We start from the raw sequence: 20,404 nt of genomic DNA, 5'->3' as shown, positions 1-20,404 counted from the left end.
CTCTGAACAATGGCAGCTGGAGGAGTGCAGTTACAAATCATTGTGGGAGGCTTTTCTGTAAACACTGTATCCCATAGTGTCATCTGTTCCATATTCTTGGTGAATTTAGTGCTGTGCTACAAAGTGTTCAAATGTTGTAACTCCTGAAGTGTTTCATACCCGTGTGGACTCACCACACATGTGTCATAAGCGTATCTGAAAAGCATGTGGGTGTCAGTACCACTTTTTCCAGAGCTCTCTCCTCAAAATTTTCCATGAATAAGTCTGACACAATTTGTAACAGACACCATCTCTTTGTTTGTAAGTCACCATCAAAGAGACTGTAGATGTGAGATCCGATTCAAAGAGGTTAGTCGTTATGGGGCAGAACTTCCCCCTTATCAGCCTGCAGCCTGATGGACTCAGGCAGTGGTACTCTGGTGAAGAGGAGGATCACATCACAGTTCTCCATAAGGTTCTGATTCCAAAACAATTTTGTTACAAAGAATTTTTTTTCAGCTGCCGTCTGCAGGTGCCAAGATGGGGAGTAATAAGAGCACAAAGGAGGTAAAATATAGCAATGTCTCTACTACTTTTACTTTAAGGTGACAGCAAGATGTGCTGTCTAAATATCATGTTTCAGAAATGGCTGCACCATGATAGACACTAGAGAGCATTCCACAAAGTATAATTATATCTTTGTTGTCCCTATTGGAGTAATATATGACAGATGTATATTCCTAGATTCCTCACTTAATATTGGTTCTGGAAACTTTATAAGTAGGCATCAGAACAAAATAGTACAGCATAACCTGACTAAATGAAGAGGTGTGCTGTAGGATCTATCCTGAGGCACTGAGAATTAAATTGGTAAAGGAATGTGGGGTAAAAATTATAGAGGGAAACTAAGACTTAACTACAATAAGCAGACTTAGTTGTAAGGTATAGTAGTTATACATATATAAAGAGAACTGCCCAAGAAAAACTAATGTGGAGAGCTAGGGAGAAGCATAAAAGCTACAAAAAACGCCAACAATAATAAAAGAAGGTTTGTCAGTGTGAAGGTTTATGTTAGATTCAAACACTGACATAATATTTTAACACTACTGAAAAGTTCAAAACTTAGTATGCATGTTCCAATATTTTATCAATAATATATAATGTAGGACAAAATCAGATATTTTTAGAGATCTCTCATCAGTGTTTGAGCACCTTTAAATCCAATGACACCTTAATAGTATTATTTAGGATTTGCTCTGCATATCTTTTGGAAGTCATCAGTAAAGTTCATTTCAAGTGTGTCAATTTTGGTTAGAAAACTCTGTGTAGCTAGTAACTGCTGATGGAGAATGTTTTGTGTCCGCATTAGTTTCCTCGTCAGGTGTGAGCATGACTTTACTCTGCTTCACTATATGAAGCCTATTCACAATCCCTTTCAATAAAAGTGAGCACTGCCTGCAACAGTGTATCCAAACATTAACTTCCTTTGCCTGTATAGTTAACTACATATGAAGAATTCCAATTGATATGCTAGGAAGATATTTGGTCTACTTCAATCTGATAAATGGTTGACTTTGAACATCAAGTTCTGCACTACTATGAAGTTCTTAGTTTTACTTCCTGCAACAATATGGTAAGTAAAATGTGCACTATCATCCTGTTCTCATACTCTTGCAAATGGTGTCTAATGCAGAACAGGGCAAGCTTATATCTCCAACTACAATTATGTACAAAATATGACAGTGCACACTGCACATTTTGAAGCAAGAAGACAGTTTTCAAAGAATATGCAGGATCAATGCTTGCTCACAGATTTGTTGGTGGAAGAGTTTTCAATCTTTATTTTGCAAACTAAAATTACATTAAAAAAATACTGAATGGAAGCAACAAGGAATTTCATTTCATTAAAATATATATAAACACACATTTCAAACTAAAAGTTCCTTTATTCTTTCTTTTTTTATCCTCTACATGAATCTATTTGAAACTGTTTCATATAATATGGAAAAACTTCAGATTTAAGTGCAGATTGGCCACATCATTCAAGTTGTCAAAAGATGTCCATTCTGGAAGTTATCAAAGCCAATGTTTTTAGAGTTATGAAGGATATAACGTTGACTTCAGTACCATCACTGGAAAATAAAAAAAAAGTCTTGCACAATTTTGCAAAGACGAAATTGCTTTGGACTTCTTAAACGCTAAAAAAAGCAAAGAAGGATCTGTAATAAAATTATCCATCAATCACTAATAAATTTTTCGTTCCATTTGGGTACAAACAGGAGGCAATTGCTTTATACTTCTGTATTTTTTTCCTTAACTTACAACAATTTTAGCTTTGTCAGGCATAACTACTGCACACAATGTGGTGGACCATTCTCTTCAATGGTAAATCAATGCGTTACCAGTTCTTAGGAAAACTGTGCAATTTGATTAATCCATTTGGTTGACAGCAGAATAATTAAAATAGTTGCAGTCAACCTATGCTTCACATTAAGGACCTTTTTTATGGAAACTGTTTATTACAATGTCTGCACAGTGGTCTGAATTGTGTCTCAAAGTTCCATAAATATCTGGAAGAGCTACTTTTCATTCAGAGCAATGCATGGCCCTTATGGAGCTACAGGAAATGTGTGATAAAACTGAACACATTTGAATTAAAAAAATCTGACCAGATATGTGACTGGACAAGTCAGCAGGTCATTCTTAAAGGGGAAGACATTGTCAGAAGCAAAAATAGCATCTGTTGTGTACAAAAACAGTGAAATACAACCATTCTTGCTCACTATATATATATATAGCAGGTCGATAGAAACACAAACAAACACATACATACACACAAAATTCAAGCTTTCGCAACCAATGGTTGCTTCGTCAGGAAAGAGGGAAGGAGAGGGAAAGACGAAACGATGTGTGTTTTAAGGGAGAGGGTAAGGAGTCATTCCAATCCCGGGAACAGAAAGACTTACCTTAGGAGGAAAAATGGACAGGTATATACTCACGCACACACACACACGCATATCCACCCGCACATACACAAATTTCAATTTGCTGCCCCTCATACCTCGCCTGTCTTTCAACAACATCTTTGCCTCTGTACTTCCGCCTTGACTGACATCTCTGCCCAAACTCTTTGCTTTTATAAATGTCTGCTTGTGTCTGTGTATGTGCGGATGGATATGTGTGTGTGTGCGAGTGTATACCTATCCTTTTTTCCCCCTAAGGTAAGTCTTTCCGCTCCCGGGATTGGGATGACTCCTTACCCTCTCCCTTAAAACCCACACCCTTTCGTCTTTCCCTCTCCTTCCCTCTTTCCTGATGAAGCAACCGTTTGTTGCGAAAGCTTGAATTTTGTGTGTATGTTTGTGTTTGTTTGTGTGTCTGTCGACCTGCCAGCACTTTCGTTTGGTAAGTCACATCATCTTTGTTTTTAGCTATATTCCTCCCACGTGGAATGTTTCCCTCTATTATATATATATATATATATATATATATATATATATATATATATATATATATATATATATATATATATATATATACCAACTGACCTGCCTACACTGTGAAGCGTTCTATGTGGGAATGACCAGCAACAAACTGTCCATTCGCATGAATGGACACAGGCAGACAGTGTTTGTTGGTAATGAGGATCACCCTGTGGCTAAACATGCCTTGGTGCACGGCCAGCACATCTTGGCACAGTGTTACACCGTCCGGGTTATCTGGATACTTCCCACTAACACCAACCTGTCAGAACTCCGGAGATGGGAACTTGCCCTTCAGCATATCCTTTCTTCTCGCTATCCGCCAGGCCTCAATCTCCGCTAATTTCTAATTTCAATTTGCCGCCGCTCATACCTCACCTGTCTTTCAACTTCATCTTTGCCTCTGTACATCCGCCCCGACTGACATCTCTGCCCAAAAAATGCCCAAACTCTTTGCCTTTACAAATGTCTGCTTGTGTCTGTGTATGTGTGGATGGATATGTGTGTGTGTGCGAGTGTATACCTGTCCTTTTTTCCCCCTAAGGTAAGTCTTTCCGCTCCCGGGATTGGAATGACTCCTTACCCTCGCCCTTAAAACCCATATCCTTTTGTCTTTCCTTCTCCTTCCCTCTTTCCTGACGAGGCAACCATTGGTTGCGAAAGCTAGAATTTTGTGTGTATGTTTGTGTTTGTTTGTGTGTCTATCGACCTGCCAGCGCTTTTGTTTGGTAAGTTTCATCATCTTTCTTTATATATATATATATATATATATATATATATATATATATATATATATATATATATATATATATATATATATATCATTGTCTGATTCAAGTCTCGGCATAAAAGAGTAACGCAATGTACATAACTAATTGAAAGCGTCCAGTATTGTTTCACTGCACAATCAGTGTTGAGTTACAATATTAAGTATTAGCTAAATCAAACAATGGAAAGTCCAGATTGGAATATCAACAATTATGAAAAGGATAGACTGCTACTCACCATAAAGATGACGTGCTGATTTGCAGACAGGTGCAAGAAAATGACTGTTATGCAGGAAACTTTGGGCCAAAGCCTTCTTCAGAAATGAAAGAGAAGCACACACATTCACACAAGAAGGTACACCACATGCACATTTGACCACAATCTCTGGCCACTCTATCTGGACAGCAACTGTTGTGTTGAACAAAAGCAGCACTCAGAATGAGATAGAAGAGTAAAGTGGAGGGAAGAGAGGGGCACTGCCTGGTGGAGAGTGGAGCCTACTGTAGAAAGTGGCAGAACAAGGATGCCAGGAGCAACGTCAGGAGGCTGTGGGTGATTGGGGGGGGGGGGGGGGGGGGGGACATGTAGCAGGAAAGGAGAGGAGCAGAGAAGGGAAAAGACTGGTAGGTGCCTAAGCAGAGAACAAGCACAATGAGAGTGAGAGAACATGAATTGGGAAAAGGTCATAGGAGAGAGCGGGCAAAAGCTGTTAAGTAGAGGGTGTGGGGACAGTAGGTTGTCGTAGGTTGAGGCTGGGATATTTTCAGGAGCAGAGAATGCGTTGTAAGGATAACTTCCATCTGTGCAGTTCAGAAAAGCCAGTGGTGGAGGGGAGGATCCAATTGGACTGGGTCGTGAAGTACCTATTAAAATCAAGAATGTTGTCCCACAGGGTCGTCTACTTTGCTCCTAGCCACAGTTTGGCAGTACCCATTCAGCCTGGTAGACAGATGGTTGATAGTCAGCAGCCATGTCATATACAGCTCTGCTGCAGTCATTGCACAACTTTTTATATTGATATGACAGTCAGCTGTCTATGAAGATGAATGGCCACCACCAAACTGTGACTACAGGCAAAGTGAACCGGGTTCTCCTCTCCACAGCAGCTTCTTTGAACTGTGCAAATGGGAGTTATTCTTACAATACATTCTCCATTCGCTCGGCCTCACCCTATGACAACCTACTGTCCCCATACCCACCATCCACAGCTTCTGCCCACTCTGTACTATAGCCTCCTCACAATTCACATTCTCTCACCCTCACTCTCTGCCAATGCACCCACCAGTCTTTTCTCCTCTCTGCTCCTCTCCTTTTCTGTTGCCCTTTCCCCCTGCTCTACAGCCTTCCAACAGTATTCCTGGCAATCTTGTCCTGCCACCTTCTACAGAAGTCCCTGCACACTCCACCAGATAGCGCTCTTCTATACTCCACCCATACTCTTGCTATCCCTCTCCCTGGACATATAACTCTAGTGCCATTGCAGAGACAGATGCCAGGTTGATCTATTGGAAGGATTCTACAGAAGAGTAATTCAATAAGTAAGATGTTGCTCACAACAAATTCTTGGGTACTGTTCATTCACCTGTAACTTATCAAGTCGGATTAACAATCCAGAATAAATTCAAAGAAGAGCTGTACAATTCATCAAAGGTTTGTTTCATCAATGTAAGAATCTTACCGAAAGCTTTAATAATTGTAATCAGGGGCATTTCAAGAAAGGCATTATGCATTGTGGAGAGCAGTACAAAATTCTGAGTGGCCCCCACATTCCAAAATGAGTCAAGAAACATACTATATATATTTATATATATCAGGTAATGGCCATACCCCAACATTAGAGAAATTTTGCCCCATAGAGAAGAGTGCAGTTCGTGACATAAGTTCATGGCTTGTAGAAAATAAACTAACACTGAATCACAGTGAGACTCAGTTTTTACAGTTTCTAACATACATTTCAACAAAACCTGATGTTTTAATTTAACAGAATGGGCATATGATTACTGAAACTGAACGGTCAAATTTCTAGGTGTTCAGATAGATAGTAAGCTGTCGTGTAAAGCCCACATTCAGGATCTTGTTCAGACTTAATGCTGCCATTTTTACTATTCAAACAGTATCTCAAGTGGGTGATGGTTCGACATGAAAATTAGTCTACTTTGCTTATTTTCATTCGCTTATATCATATGGTATTATATTTTGGGGTAACTCTTCCCATTCTAAAAGGATATTTATGACTCAGAAATAGGTGGTTCAGACAATAAGTGCTCTTGTCCAGAAAGTTGTGCAGTATACTGCTGCATCCATAGAATTCAAAAATCTTAGCAGTAATCCACATGCTTCCAAATTAAAACTGAAGAGTTTCCTCATGGGTCACTCCTTCTATTCTGTCAAGGAGTTTCTTGAAAAATTATGCTGGTTCTTGTTGTATTGTTGATTGCATTTACTTAAACTTATGGCTTGACTGTTTTGGGGTTCATAAACATTTTATTTTTCTGTTATTACTTTTATGTTGTAATTTCATGTACCGACATGTTCCATGACCTTGGAGATTTGCTCCTCAATTTGGTCCAATGGAACTTGATGAGTAAATAAAACATAAATAATAAAAAGTATTGACAGTCTCTCTCACCAAGGTAATAGCAAAAGGAATAGGAAGGGTAGACAATGACACTGGTACACTATGTCCCTCCTCCACACAGCGTGTGGTGGTCTTACATGAAAAACACACAATAGGTTTACAAAGGGAACATTTTTTTCTCACAGGTCTGATACACAGTGATGACTGGACACCTGAAGCTATCACTCTTTCAGAATAGTTTTTACCTTTTACCACAACTGCAGCCTATGAACTTTTCAAAATGTTACCAATAATGGTGCCACTAAAGCGGAGTTACTAAATACAGTTTTCTGTAATTCCTTCATGAAAGAAGATGAAGTAAATATTCCAGAATTCAAAACCAGAACAGCAGTTAGCATGTGTGACATAAAAATAGATAACTTAGGTGTTGCGAAACAACTCAAATCACTTAAGAAAGGCAAGTCTTCCGGTCCAGATGGAATACCAATCAGGTTCCTTTCAGAGTATACAGACACAATAGCGCCTTTCTTAACAATCATATACAACCACTCACTTGACAAAAGGTCTGTTCCTAAAGACTGGAAAGTAGCACAGGTCATGCCAATATTCAACAAAGGAAATAGTAGTAACCCATTCAATTACAGGTCCATATCACTGACCTCAATTTGCAGTACGATTTTGGAGCAATACTGTACTCAAACATTATGAATCACCTTGAAGAAAATGACTTATTGATACATAACCAACACGGATTCAGAAAATATCATTCTTGTGCAACACAGCTAGCTCTTTATTCCCATGAAGTAATGAGTGCTGTTGACAAGGGATCTCAGATCAATTCCATATTCCTAGATTTCCAGAAGTCTTTGATACCATTCCTCACAAGCGATTATTAATCAAATTGCATGCATATGGAGTATCGTCTCAGTTGTGTGACTGGATTTGTGATTTCCTCTCAGAGAGGTCACAATAGACGGTAAATCATCGAGTAGAACAGAAGCGATATCTAGTGTTCCGCAAGGTAGTGTCATAGGCCCTCTGCTGTTCCTGATTTACATAAATGACCTATGTGATAATCTGAGCAGCCCCTTTAGATTGTTTGCAGAAGTGCTGTGGCCAACAGCCTTGCCGTAGTGGTAACACCGGTTCCAGTCAGAAGTTAAGCACTGTCAGGCTGGGATAGCCCTTGGGTGGGTGACCATCCGGTCTGCCGAGTGCTGTTGGCAAGCGGGGTGCACTCAGCCCTTGTGAGGCAAACTGAGGAGCTACTTAGACTGAGAAGTAGCAGCTCCGGTCTCGAAAACTGACATACAGCCAGGAGAGCGGTGTGCTGACCACATGCCCCTCCATATCTGCATCCAGTGACGCCTGTGGGCTGAGGATGACACAGCGGCTGGTTGGTATCATTGGGCCTTCATGGCCTGTTCGGGAGGAGTTTAGTTTTTTTATATACTCTTGTAGAGTTTGCAGCTGGAACAAGTCAAGTGGCCACAATATTTCGGCTGACCAGCTGGCCGTCATCATCATGCGAGATGTTGCAGTTGCTGATTCAATCACTGGCTTTCGTAATCTGAGAGTTACACAACAAATAATGCACCATGTATTTCAGGTGACAATGAAAGGAAGCACAGTAAGCACTCTTTACTATTTTCTTACAGTTTTTCTTAATTCAAGATGGTGACAGGTGAATTTCTTCATGCAGTAACCCATAGGAGCATAGTCCAAATAACAAATTGCGGTACCAGTACTGAGCAATGTGATCCAGTGGTTACTACATTATCTTCACATTCAGAAGGATGGAAGTTCAACTCACAGTATCATACAACTTTAAGTTTTTTGTTGATTTCCCAAATTTCTTTTAGGCAAATATTAAGATGATTTCTTTGTAAAATACATGTCCAGTTTCCTTCCACAATTCGAGCTTGTGCTCCATCTCTAATGACCTTGCCATTGTTGGTTCATTAAATCTTACACTTTTTCTTCATAAATCTTCCCATCACTTATGTTATGAAGAATTATGTATGTAAATTAGCCAAATTCTAAGTTTGGAATATTCAATTAAAAAATAAGGAATTTGGAAAATACCAACTCTAATGTAACCCCCCCCCCCCCCCTCCCTCCATAGACTCTTTGAGCAAAGTTTATGCTGTCACACTGAGACTGCTATGGAAAGCCTGACCTGAGGACACAATTCTTAACTTCAAGCATGACTTGGCATTGTTAAAAATGGAAGGTAAGAGTTGATCTGTGTTGTTGGGATACATTGCCAAATTTTTTCATAAAGTCCATAAGGTACACAGATTAGTAGGATTTTCAAGCAGCACATTTCATTCCTTAATTCCCACAAGGAGTGTAATTGATTACCAAAAACATTTGTGTATTTACATGAGACTGTAACTAGTAAACAAGAAATTATCAAACAAGAAATTGTTGAGTGTAGATGTTTACTGTGTGAAAAGTAACTAATTGGATAATTCTGTAATCCTAGTTGTTTATGTTTTTGGGTTCCAAGCTTGTGAGTGTCTTCATGGACACTCGTCAGTAGTTACCTGATGTTGACACAACACAAAGACTACCATCTGGTAATAAATGACTCTCAGTGGAAAAAATTACAGTCATTTTGTTTATAACCCTTAAACAAAAAAATTTTTCTACTTAGAAGCTACACAAGAATCCATTATCACATTGTAAATCAGATACTCAGTTATTTACCAAACAAATTAACAAGAAATTTTAAACTAAAGGAAAACACTGGTGCTTGCTCCTAAGTTGATATGGGATGACAGATTCAGCGAGCTTGGTAGTCACAGGAATCTAGAATATCTGCTATGAGAAACAAAAGCAGATGGGTAAATTTAAGCAATTCTACTGTTAAACTGGTGGCAGTGAAGACACAAATGAGTTGTTTTAGAGACTGTAACTAACCAGGGCACATCATTATATCAGTTTGGCTTGACATCAGACCCACTGCACAGAACCAAGACAACCTGCAGCAGTGATTTGCATCTTATCAGCTAAACAAAACAAGGGCGGCCCACATTTTTATGTTGTTTTCAGGTGTGAAGCAATTCAGCTACACATTTTTGATCATTTTATCTCCACTCATATTTTGTATCATCATTTAGCAATAGGTAAAAGAAAGAATGTGTTTAATGTTAATGTATGTCCAACAAGAATACAAATTTTTGAAACTGTGTAATAACAATAACAATGAGTGTGTTTACTGCACGCTATTAATTGGAGAATTTTTGGTTGCAAATAAAACAAATGGTGATAGTAAGACCACATGAAAACAGCTAAATATAGAAGTACTACTAATACCACTGCTTCATTAAACATTAGAATTTTTTTGAAGTCAAAATGGGAGTAAGAGGAACTGGATTGTGAGTATGTTGCTAAAGATTTTCCATATACATTGATGTGCTGTATGAGGAAGGAACACTGTTGAACCACATAATTCAGTTTTGAAGAAGTATCAAATACTATTGAAAAGAAGTTGACAGCAATTTTTAACGTATTTCAAAATACTGATATTTCATGCTGCAATGTTTGTAAAATGATTTGAGTTTGTTGATATCTTTGCCAGTGACATCTGCCCCAGTTGAGGGAGTTTTTTTTCAATTACGGCGAACTTTGGTCTGCAGAAAGGAGTAAACTTTCAGTATCTACTGTCAAACATCTGCTAAATGATAAAATTAATTCAAAACTTTTTTGTTCTGAATGTTGTGGTGTAATTAAAACAAACAAACCATTTAAAAAAAGTCATGTCTAGTGAAAAATACAACTCAATACAAAGTTAATGTTTAAATAAACTGTTAGGACTTTAAAGTAATTTCAAAACTGTTCTGTATTGGACTGAAAAAAGCATGGTAATATGCCCTGGGTTGGACCCAAAGAAATATGGTAAGCCTGTCTCTGTAAGACCTAACTTGCTGTACTGTGAATGCATTTCTTGTGTTCATAGAGAAATCATGACAGCACTAGTAAGGTTAGTATAAAATGCTAATAAATTGCCTGCTACATGTTTGGTTCAAGACCATAAATCTGACAGGGTATTAAGACACACCACTGTAAATGCTTTATTAATGTTGTCTTACTTTTATATTCAGTCTATATTATTCCTCCTTGAAGGAGAGCCTTCAGGGGGGTGGAACAGGTGAAACTGCACATTGGCTGCAGTAGCTACTGTGGGCTACTTACTTACGGTATACTCATACCAACAACTAACTGAGACAACAAAAAGTTATTATTCTTCCTTGAGCAGTATACGGCTGCAATTTGTATCCATCAGTTCATACTAAACATTGAACAATACTATTACTGACAAATTGAAAAAATGTTTAATATGAACATTAGTGTAAATGAAATTTGCACTCTCAACCTATTATAGGGTCATAACATTCTGATAAATTGTATAGTATTTTTTGAGAACAGGAGTGCAAGAGGCCTCTAATTACAGCGCATTTGCTTATATACTTTTCTAAATGGGTATTTCCATAACATATTCCAGCTTTTTATTAAATTAACCTTGAATCATCAACTGACTAGAGAGGTTACACAAGGAAGAGAGGGAGGGAGGGAGGGTGTGGCTACCAAGTCAGCACAAGAATTTAGTGCTTCAGTTGAAATAGTGACATAATTAGAGGAGTTAATTGTTTACAGTGACCTAAATATTTTGGTTTCAATGGCCCATTTTTCCCTCCTTGTTTTAGCTACTGTCAGGAAGAATTAATTGAATTTCACAGCAGTGATCTGAGTCTATCAACAAGCATCCCATAGCTACTACCCTCTGAGAAGTTCACTACCATTTGCCTGACCGAGTTCACTAATTTCATGCTTGGCCAAGAAGCCAACAGTATTTTTATGTGAAAAGTCCAGAATGGTGGATAAAATTTTATACCTATCTATGAAGCAGGACTCATGACATAATACAATTACTGTTAGTTTTTACTTTCCTGTGCAACAGATGAAAGGAGAAAAAATTCTCCTTCTTTCAAACCATTTAATATCTGGACTGGAAGTAAATATTTTGCAAAGAAGTCCAAAACTCACCTATGATTTCTTCTTCTGGCTTTCTGACTTTGGGACACAATTTATGTTTGAAGCCTCAAGTATATTTTCCCATTGCACTTCCAAGACTTGCACACTGCAGATCTGGTTGTTCTAAAACATCAAGTACAGGAAATGAAAAATTGCTGTTATTATCAGTATACATGTAATTAGAAAGTTACTTCAAATCAGATTTGCATGTATCACAAAAACTTTACAGTTCCTTATTAACAAATGTGTGAGTGCTCACTGCATTTATTCTGTAACAAATTATATGTTATTACTTGAACCAGTAATTAACTGCTTCAGTTGATTACATTAAATTGTAATAATTTTGACAAAGATCAGGGGTACAGAGTTAGAATATGGGACAGGTTCTGGACACTGAGCAAAATCAAAGGTGGATACACACTGTTTGTAGGGAGGCAGGATCTGCAGTTCCAAATGTGGAGCCTCCTCATGCTACCCGACACCGCTTAGGTGCACAGCAGACTGGAACTGTCAGATGCTGCACAACTTGCCTGCCCACAGATGTCTTACTTAAGTCATCTTCTGAAAGGCTCCAAACTGTCCCACCTTGAGTAACACCATTCCACACCCAGCAGACAGTAGTTTCATTACTGAAGACAGTGGCTGAGACAGTTGTTGAAAGCTCTAGAAATTTATTTGAAATTATACAGCTACAATACAGAGATTAAGTCCTACAGCCAAGAAAGTCTCAGGGGACAACAATTAGTGTTTTCTACCAAGTCCAGTATTTTATCACATAATTTCAATAAAATTTGATTGCATTCGAATCATACAACATAAACGAAGTTTGACAACCCTGAATTTCATGGAATTCAGTCAGTTTGCATACTTTACTCAGCACAGTTGCTGTTATAGCAGAAATGCTGAATTTTCCATTCTTTATAGCAAAAATATTGCCGAAAGAATAATACTGTCTGCTTCAAAACATCAAAAAAGGAAAACAGGGATGAATTCCACACCACTGCAAAAAAATGATATCGTTCTTGACTGAAGCACTGAAAGCTTCATAAGAATATCTGTGGACAATGCTTTTCTCTACAGTGGGGTTGCAATATAAGAAGACTGTTGCAAAATGCAGGAATATCTGCAGAGGATCAACAGTTCATGATGTCATTAGGAGCTCTCACTTCCTCTCAAAAACAAATCCCCACTTTCATACACCACTTTAAAGTTAGCGATGAACTATTTCTCAGTGGAAAGACTGTCTTGTGAACTGCTGTCCATTTCTATCACCGTAAACCATAACACAAGATCTGCTTCATAACATGGAGAAATGCATAAAAGCAATAACAATGTCCTGTGGCAGCATACATTTTTGCCTTTATGCAAAGTACTGACAGTTATACAGTACCATATTTTAACCACAATTTATATATGAAACCTGGACTCATTTTGAGTCAGAATAGCAGAGGCATTTTGACTGGCATAAAGCACAGACTATTCTCCACTTAGTGCAGCCAGAGACCTAAAAGGATTATTACTACTTTCGGTGGCGCATCATTAGTTGGAGGCAGGAAGATCTTGTTTGTGTAGGACTGACTTTTACTATATGTTGACTTTAGAATCCGATAATGTTAATAGTATTATTACACAGCTGGCTCAAAGGGCTGCCCAGAGTCAACACCAGCTCATGGCCAGCAACAAATTGTAGTTTATACCAACCCAGGCCTAAAAATAACTGCAATGCAGCACTGTACCTTCCCATGAGCCAATGTGGAGAACTGTTTCATCTGGACAATATGCTGCTGTCACAACATGGGGAGTTTGGTTTCCAGATAACTATATTAAATTTATAAGCAGGAGATTAGTGGTCGGTAGCTATGAATTTGGAAGCCCTAGCCATGATCTACCTTTTCTTGTTAGTATTGGACCATTATTCCTCGTAACCCAAAATCTGCTATCATCTCCCTGTTCAAACTGCACTAGTGTCTTCAAACAGTGTATTTTATGGCCACTAACTGCAAAGCAACATTTCTTTCCGCCACCGTCAGACTTGTTCCTACACTCACTCAAGTGATAATATTGTGATTCCTACATTAACAGTGTGACAGCGGGCTTGTCAAGTGTGCGCTACTATATTCTGAATTCAGTATCAGTGTTTTTACTCAACTAAATATAAATGTATAGTGTCCATATCACTCTCATGTACACTCATGTCAGTGACTTCTGTTCTAGAATACTCATGCAAAGAGTGTCTTCGAACAGTGTATTTTATGGCCACTCACTGCAAAGCAACATTTCAGTCCGCCACAGTCCAGACTTGCTCCTACACTCATGTGATAATATTGTGATTCCTACGTTAACAGTGTGACAGTGGACTTGTCCATTGTGCGCTACTATATTCTGAATTCAGTATCAGTGTTTGTACTCAACTAAATATAGCTGTATAGTGTCCATATCACTCTCTTGTACACTCATGTCAGTGACTTCTGTTCTAGAATACTCATGCAAAGAGATTAGCCCTGTCACTGACTACTTCAAAATAGTCGCATGTAAATGAATAACATCTGTTTAGAGAGAGCTTACCGAGTTCTGCTGGACTATACATTCTGTGGTGGCAACATCATTTCCTTTGGTACAGTTGCTCTCCCCAATTTCTAGTTCCAAGTAGTATATTGTTCCTGAAACAATCTGGAAATAAATGTTATGTTTAGTTACATGTGCATTGCTGTGAAATACCTGACATTTTGACACTGTAGTCAGCAGTTTATGATTGTAATGAGAGACGTCTAGAGCTTGTTAATGACACTGGTGTCACTTGTGAAAACAGTTGATATCCAAAACTTAACTTGTTGCTGTTCTGATTAAATATGTTTCTTGGTATGTAAGAGTAAATAAAGAAGTACAAACACATTTGCATATATTGCAAACTTACTTTTACACTTATGGAAAAGGACTATACACATCACATATTGCACATACAGAAGATGGAAGAAAAATACTTTTAAAAATTCTGAGCTTTAGAGCTATAAGCCACCTAACAGTGACTTCACAGTGTACCAGCTCAAGCTCAGTCTTCCTGGGTTGTTGTCAATGCATGATGTTTACTGATGTACCTGTTTTTGCTCCTATACTCCTTATTGGTGCTATGACAAAATAATTTAATTGGATAGATAAAAAATCTACTCACCAAGTTGTGGCAGAACACACATAATAGAAGGCTGTAACTAGGCAAGCTTTCAAAGACAGTGGCTCCTTCTTCAGCCAGAAAGGTTGAAGGGGAAGGAAGAGGCATGAAGGAAAAAGACTGGAGAGATCTAAGAAAAGGGGTAGGTTACGAGAAAGTCACCCAGAACCACAGGTCAGGGTGACTTACCACACAGGATGACAAGGAAAGACTCCTTTTATGAATCCAATTACGTTTTTTCATCAAAACTTTATTGGTGCTATGGACATTTTATTTAGCAAGTTTTATAAATTTGACAAACCATTGAGAAGCTGTATGATTATAATCAGTGCACTTTCTCTGTATGTCAATGAGACTGACATGTAATGGTATTTCTGGAAGGTATATATAATTTTTATTATTCAGATAATATGGTTCCTTGTGTAGATTTGTTATAGGTTCATGCAGGTTACAACCTTAATGTTAATCTATCCATACATTGTAGATCTGTGAATAAGAGCTAGTTACTGTCAAAACTGGCAATGAAATAAAGTATTTCATATCAAGATATCTTGGCTTTTAGTATTGTAAATTACAGTTATCGCAGTTTGAATGCAGACATTAAGTGTACATCATAGATACACAATATTTATAATAAAAGGCGTCATGTAAACTTTTTCCCATATAAAAAATTTTGTTGCTGGGAATCATATTGGGCCAATATAAAGACACAATAGAATGCAAAAGGAAACAAGAAAACTGAAAAGGTCCCTATGGTCAAAAACAAAAAGGCATAACTGTTTTCATTCAAGTACATTGTTAATAAATTCTGTACTCATTAATCGTGACTCCTGTTAGCTTCATTTTCTGTTGGTACTGAAATTTCTCCATAGACAGATTTTCATCCTAAAGTTATATGTGGTGCATTGTACGCATTTAAATATGCTCTAATTAAGCTTTGCATCTGAGGCTGCTTGACATTTAATGTAAAATATCCATGACAATTCCTAACTATCTCTACACTTTCACAAGCAGGAGATTTCATGGAGATAAGGGTGCAGTCAATAGCACCTACATCACCAGGTAAATGCACTATCGGTATTTGATAAAAATCACACTAGGTTTTCTCACATCATTTTCTTTCATAGGCATTTAAATGAATACTTTCTTCAGCGAGAGAATGCAGGCTGGTACCTTGCGCACAGTTCTGCAAGCTGTTGCTACATCTGCAGTTTTTTGAACAAATCGCCAACCACCATCTGAAAGCTTCCTGTGGCATAAAATCTTAATGTTAAAAGTATCATGCACATTGTAATCAGTGACTGGTTTCTTTTGTTTGGTTTCAGCAGATACTCTGGATGTTCCGTGCTCTCAATCTTAGTTCTAACTTCTGCACAGTAATTTTGTCGAAGCAAAACCTTATTTTAAATCATTTCTCATTTAATCTCAAAAACAGAATTGTCCTTTTTCATCATCAATACACACATCAGAATAGTCAGATATCTGTAAAGTAAATGAAAGGAAACCAATTAATTCACATCATGTAAGCATACAGAATGCTGCCGACTACACTGTCCCACAACATTCAGGAAAAAAAATATAGTACAGTTTCAAGACTTTTTTTCCATCATTATTCTCATCATTTGGTCTGAGCAGATGTCACATGTCACCCCTTCAAGTTCATCATTTATTTTAAGTTTGTTTTTATCATAGAGGGCAACCAGCCAGCTCTTTGTCTGAACACAATGAGCTCTGTGCTGGCGTCTTCTGAGCTACAATAATAGTAGAAGGCCTAAGAAGCATTGCCAAAGAGCTTACTTATGCTTGCCTACACTTCATTCACCAATGTGCATTCAGTTGTCATAGCAGCCTTGCAAGTGTTTGGTAGCTAAAAAAAAATAATTAATATGTGTTGTATTGTTACTGCTTTCGAGCTGAGAGAGCACATTTCAGTGATACTGAATGTTTATAGGCTGCTGTCATAGCCAATTTACTTAACTGTGGCAACGTCGCAGTTACACCTCCCGTGTGTGTGTGTGTGTGTGTGTGTGTGTGTGTGTGTGTGTGTGTGTGTACACGCGCGCAAGCCATTGTATTTTTCACCAACTCCTGAGGTTCGATCGATAAAGCTACTGTTGATTGTTCAATAAAGCTTCTGTTAACTGTTCAATGGAGTTTTTGTGTAGTCTGGTTCTGTTGTATGAAGTATACGCAGGTTCTAATACTCGAACAACAGATTGCACTGGCAGAGTGGTGACCCCCTACACGATTTAGCAGTGTAGTGTCATTGAATTAATGAGCACTTATGAAAGAGATTTGCGAACTGGCTGATACTAGTCCTGCCGTGTCATGACTCGCTGTAAAACTACCATCTTTCTGGCCACACAATCCAGTTTTGTCGTTTGTGCAGGTGGAGGTCAGATTTTTCTATTCTGGAATTTCGGCACTTGCTACCAAGTTCCAGCGGCATTGTTACACAACTATAGTTATGCACTGAGCATGCAGTTACTTTTAGTATCCTAGACTGTGCTGGTAGTAAGCCAGTTCGATCAACAGTACACTGCGGAAGTGCAAGATATATTTACCCCACCACCAGAGGCTAACTCCTACGACTGGCTAAAAACAGATACCAACTGTTTCATGTGCTGATAATGATGCCTTGGTGGCCAAGATAGGTCTATTGATAACGCAGATTGGTGAAATGTTATCTCAGCATGACCTAAACAATGACACAGGCCAGAACTGATACCACTGACACTCTTTTGCAACTAACCCTGAACAGCCAGGTATCTGCTGACACTGCTGAAAATTCAGCTAGCAAGGGTGCAGACACACAACCCCCTACACTTACCAAAATGGCAGTAGCAGTCAGAAGTAGGCCCACCCTCCGACTGCCAGTCAGTGTCTCCATATCCGTTTGCTGGTGATCGATGGTCCAGCTAGAAATATCTAATATAGACTGGATCTGATTTGTCCATTAATCCATGGACTATACTGCGCAGAAAGCGACCACCCATGGTATTCTTTCTAACTGCTGCCGGCAACTTAGTCGTAACTACAAGCTCACTCTATGCTTGGAACTAGAGCCGAGTGTACGACGATCCTTCAGATGCAGATGTTGCCCCTTCGGATGCAGATGTTGCAAAAACTATCATCAGAGTGGACTTCCTCACCCATTACAATTACTGCCAGGCATGAGGGACCGCACCTAAATGACAACACCATATGCTTATCGACATCCTGATTTAAGTGTGGCTGCAGCCATTCATACCACCAAAGTAATTTGGGTGACGGATGGTGTGTACTTGGAGCTGTTGCATGGACTTCCAACTCTGACATGATACCCTGGAGCATCTAAGGAGGTGAGGCATGATACTATACAATGCAATGAGATGACTGACGGTCCCTCCATGTCTTGCACTCCATGAAATTTGGCTCTAGATCATCTTAAACTTGGAAAGGCAGATTTCGACAATTTGATTTGTGAAGGTTTAATGTGGCATTGCAACAGCCGCTGGTTCTCACTACTACATTTGTTCCTGAAGAAGGGTGCTGCATGGCGGCCTTATTTTTAGCATCTTACACTTTGAAAAAGCACACACACACAGATCCCTGTAGCTGAACGACACATTAGGCTTAATGCGAGCAAATTTGTGACTTTTGGGCTTAGAATCACTGCTCTAACATGGAAACACTTCACTGTCTAAGTGCTACAGGGCCTAACTTACCTGGATAATACGGTACTTTAGTTTTTTCGTCATTGTCTGGGCAACATCAACAGCAGTTGGAACTTCACAGTATCATCCTAAACACTGCTAAATGTGTCTTTGGCCAGTCCCAAGTGGATTTCTTACGATACAGGATAGCAATGGCAGGATCGCTACAGCTACCATAGTGGGTGGAAACCATCTGACAGATTCCGTGCCCAAATGTGCCCAAGAAACTGAGTCGATTCTCAGCATGTTAAATTTTTATTACCATCACTTGCCACACTATACCGAATTGTGGGAGCTGTTAACTGCAATGCTTGGCCTGAAGAAAAACGGTAACATACTTATAGCATAGACTGATAGGATGCGTATGACATTTGAAACAGCCAAAAAGAGCACTGCAGACGCCGCACTACTTGTCCACCCTGAGCTGATGCTAGCCAGACAGCGACTGGTGCAGCATTGCAGCAACTAGGCCTAAGTAGTTGCACATGGCAACCACTCATGTTTTTCTCATACAAACTATCGCCCTGTGGAGCATATATGACAGATAACTTTTGACTGTTTATGAGTCTTTAAATATTTCATGCCTCGCCTATAAATAGAGACTTTATTATCTACACCAACAACAAACAACTAGCTTATGCCTTTCACCAGAACAATACAAACAGCTCACCTAGGCAACTCAGACAGCTGATATTCACTGCATAGTTGGCACGGACATCACGCACATCTGCGGCATTGACAATGTGGTAATCTATTGTTTGTCTCAGGTCAGAAGCATTATTGGCACGATCAGTTATACCTAACTCGCTGTTACTCAACTGTAAGATCAAGAACTACATGGAATTTTAGCAACTGGAATACTGATGTCGGATCTCCAGCTTATCCAAATTCAAGGGAGTTGTGTCAAGCTGTATTGTGACACGACCATATCAAAATCATGACCATTCCTACCAATTGCCTTCAGAAAGGACGTCTTAAATATGCTACACAACTTGTGTCACCTTAGTATTTGATCGACTACTTGCCTAGTGTTGAATGTTACGTGTGGGCGGGAAAACAGACAATCGTGAATGGGCAAGGTGTTGTCTTAAACACCAATGCACCAAGATACACTACCAGGTGCAGGCACTGATAGTAAACTTTCCAATCACTACAGCCCATTTCAATCATGTCCACATCAACATTAGTCCATTGCCATCATCTGGCAGCCAACTTTACATACTTACAATGATAGATCATTACACCCACTGGCTAAAAGTTGCACTTGTAGACCATGCTACAGCTTAAACTCTGGCTTTCACTTTTATGTCACATTGGGTGTCATGTTTCGGCTGTTGTTACGCATGACAATTTGAATCCAATGTGTTTGGCCAACACCCGAAGTTTTGCAGCAGAACTCATCGCAAAACAACGAGCTAACATCTGGCCAGCAAACAGATGATCGAAAGCTGGCACCACTCACTTAAGGCAGCTGAGTGGGCTTCCCCCTCCCACAGTACTACTTAACACTCTAGCAACCATGGGATGCTCAACCAGAATTCCCACACCACCTGCAAGAAAATGTGGTTCGAATCTGTTCACAATAGCCTCACAGACATGGTGTAGCTACCAACTTCATGCATCAAGACTTGAAAGCTCGCTCACATGCCATGCTACACACGGAAGGCATCAAATGGTTATTGCAGCCACCATACAC

At 39.0% G+C, this 20,404-nt stretch overlaps 1 protein-coding gene across 1 annotated transcript in view; it reads right to left on the bottom strand.

Moving 5' to 3' along the window:
• Nucleotides 1–1,905: 1,905 nt before the first annotated feature.
• LOC126481207 (cystatin-SA-like) overlaps nt 1,906–20,404 on the bottom strand; it is a 38,498-nt gene continuing 19,999 nt past the window's right edge. Inside the window, exons 3-5 of the mRNA XM_050104808.1 lie at nt 14,413–14,517; nt 11,860–11,970; nt 1,906–2,111 (exon numbers count right to left, since the gene is read on the bottom strand). Coding sequence (XP_049960765.1) covers nt 11,860–11,970; nt 14,413–14,517 — 216 coding nt within the window. The 3' untranslated portion in view covers nt 1,906–2,111. The remainder of the gene's footprint in view (nt 2,112–11,859; nt 11,971–14,412; nt 14,518–20,404) is intronic.

The sequence above is a fragment of the Schistocerca serialis genome, chromosome 5 (assembly GCF_023864345.2).
Source record: "Schistocerca serialis cubense isolate TAMUIC-IGC-003099 chromosome 5, iqSchSeri2.2, whole genome shotgun sequence".
NCBI lineage: Eukaryota > Metazoa > Arthropoda > Insecta > Orthoptera > Acrididae > Schistocerca > Schistocerca serialis.
The sequence above is the reverse complement of the archived record's forward strand: the minus strand, read 5'-3'. Positions and strand labels throughout refer to the sequence as shown.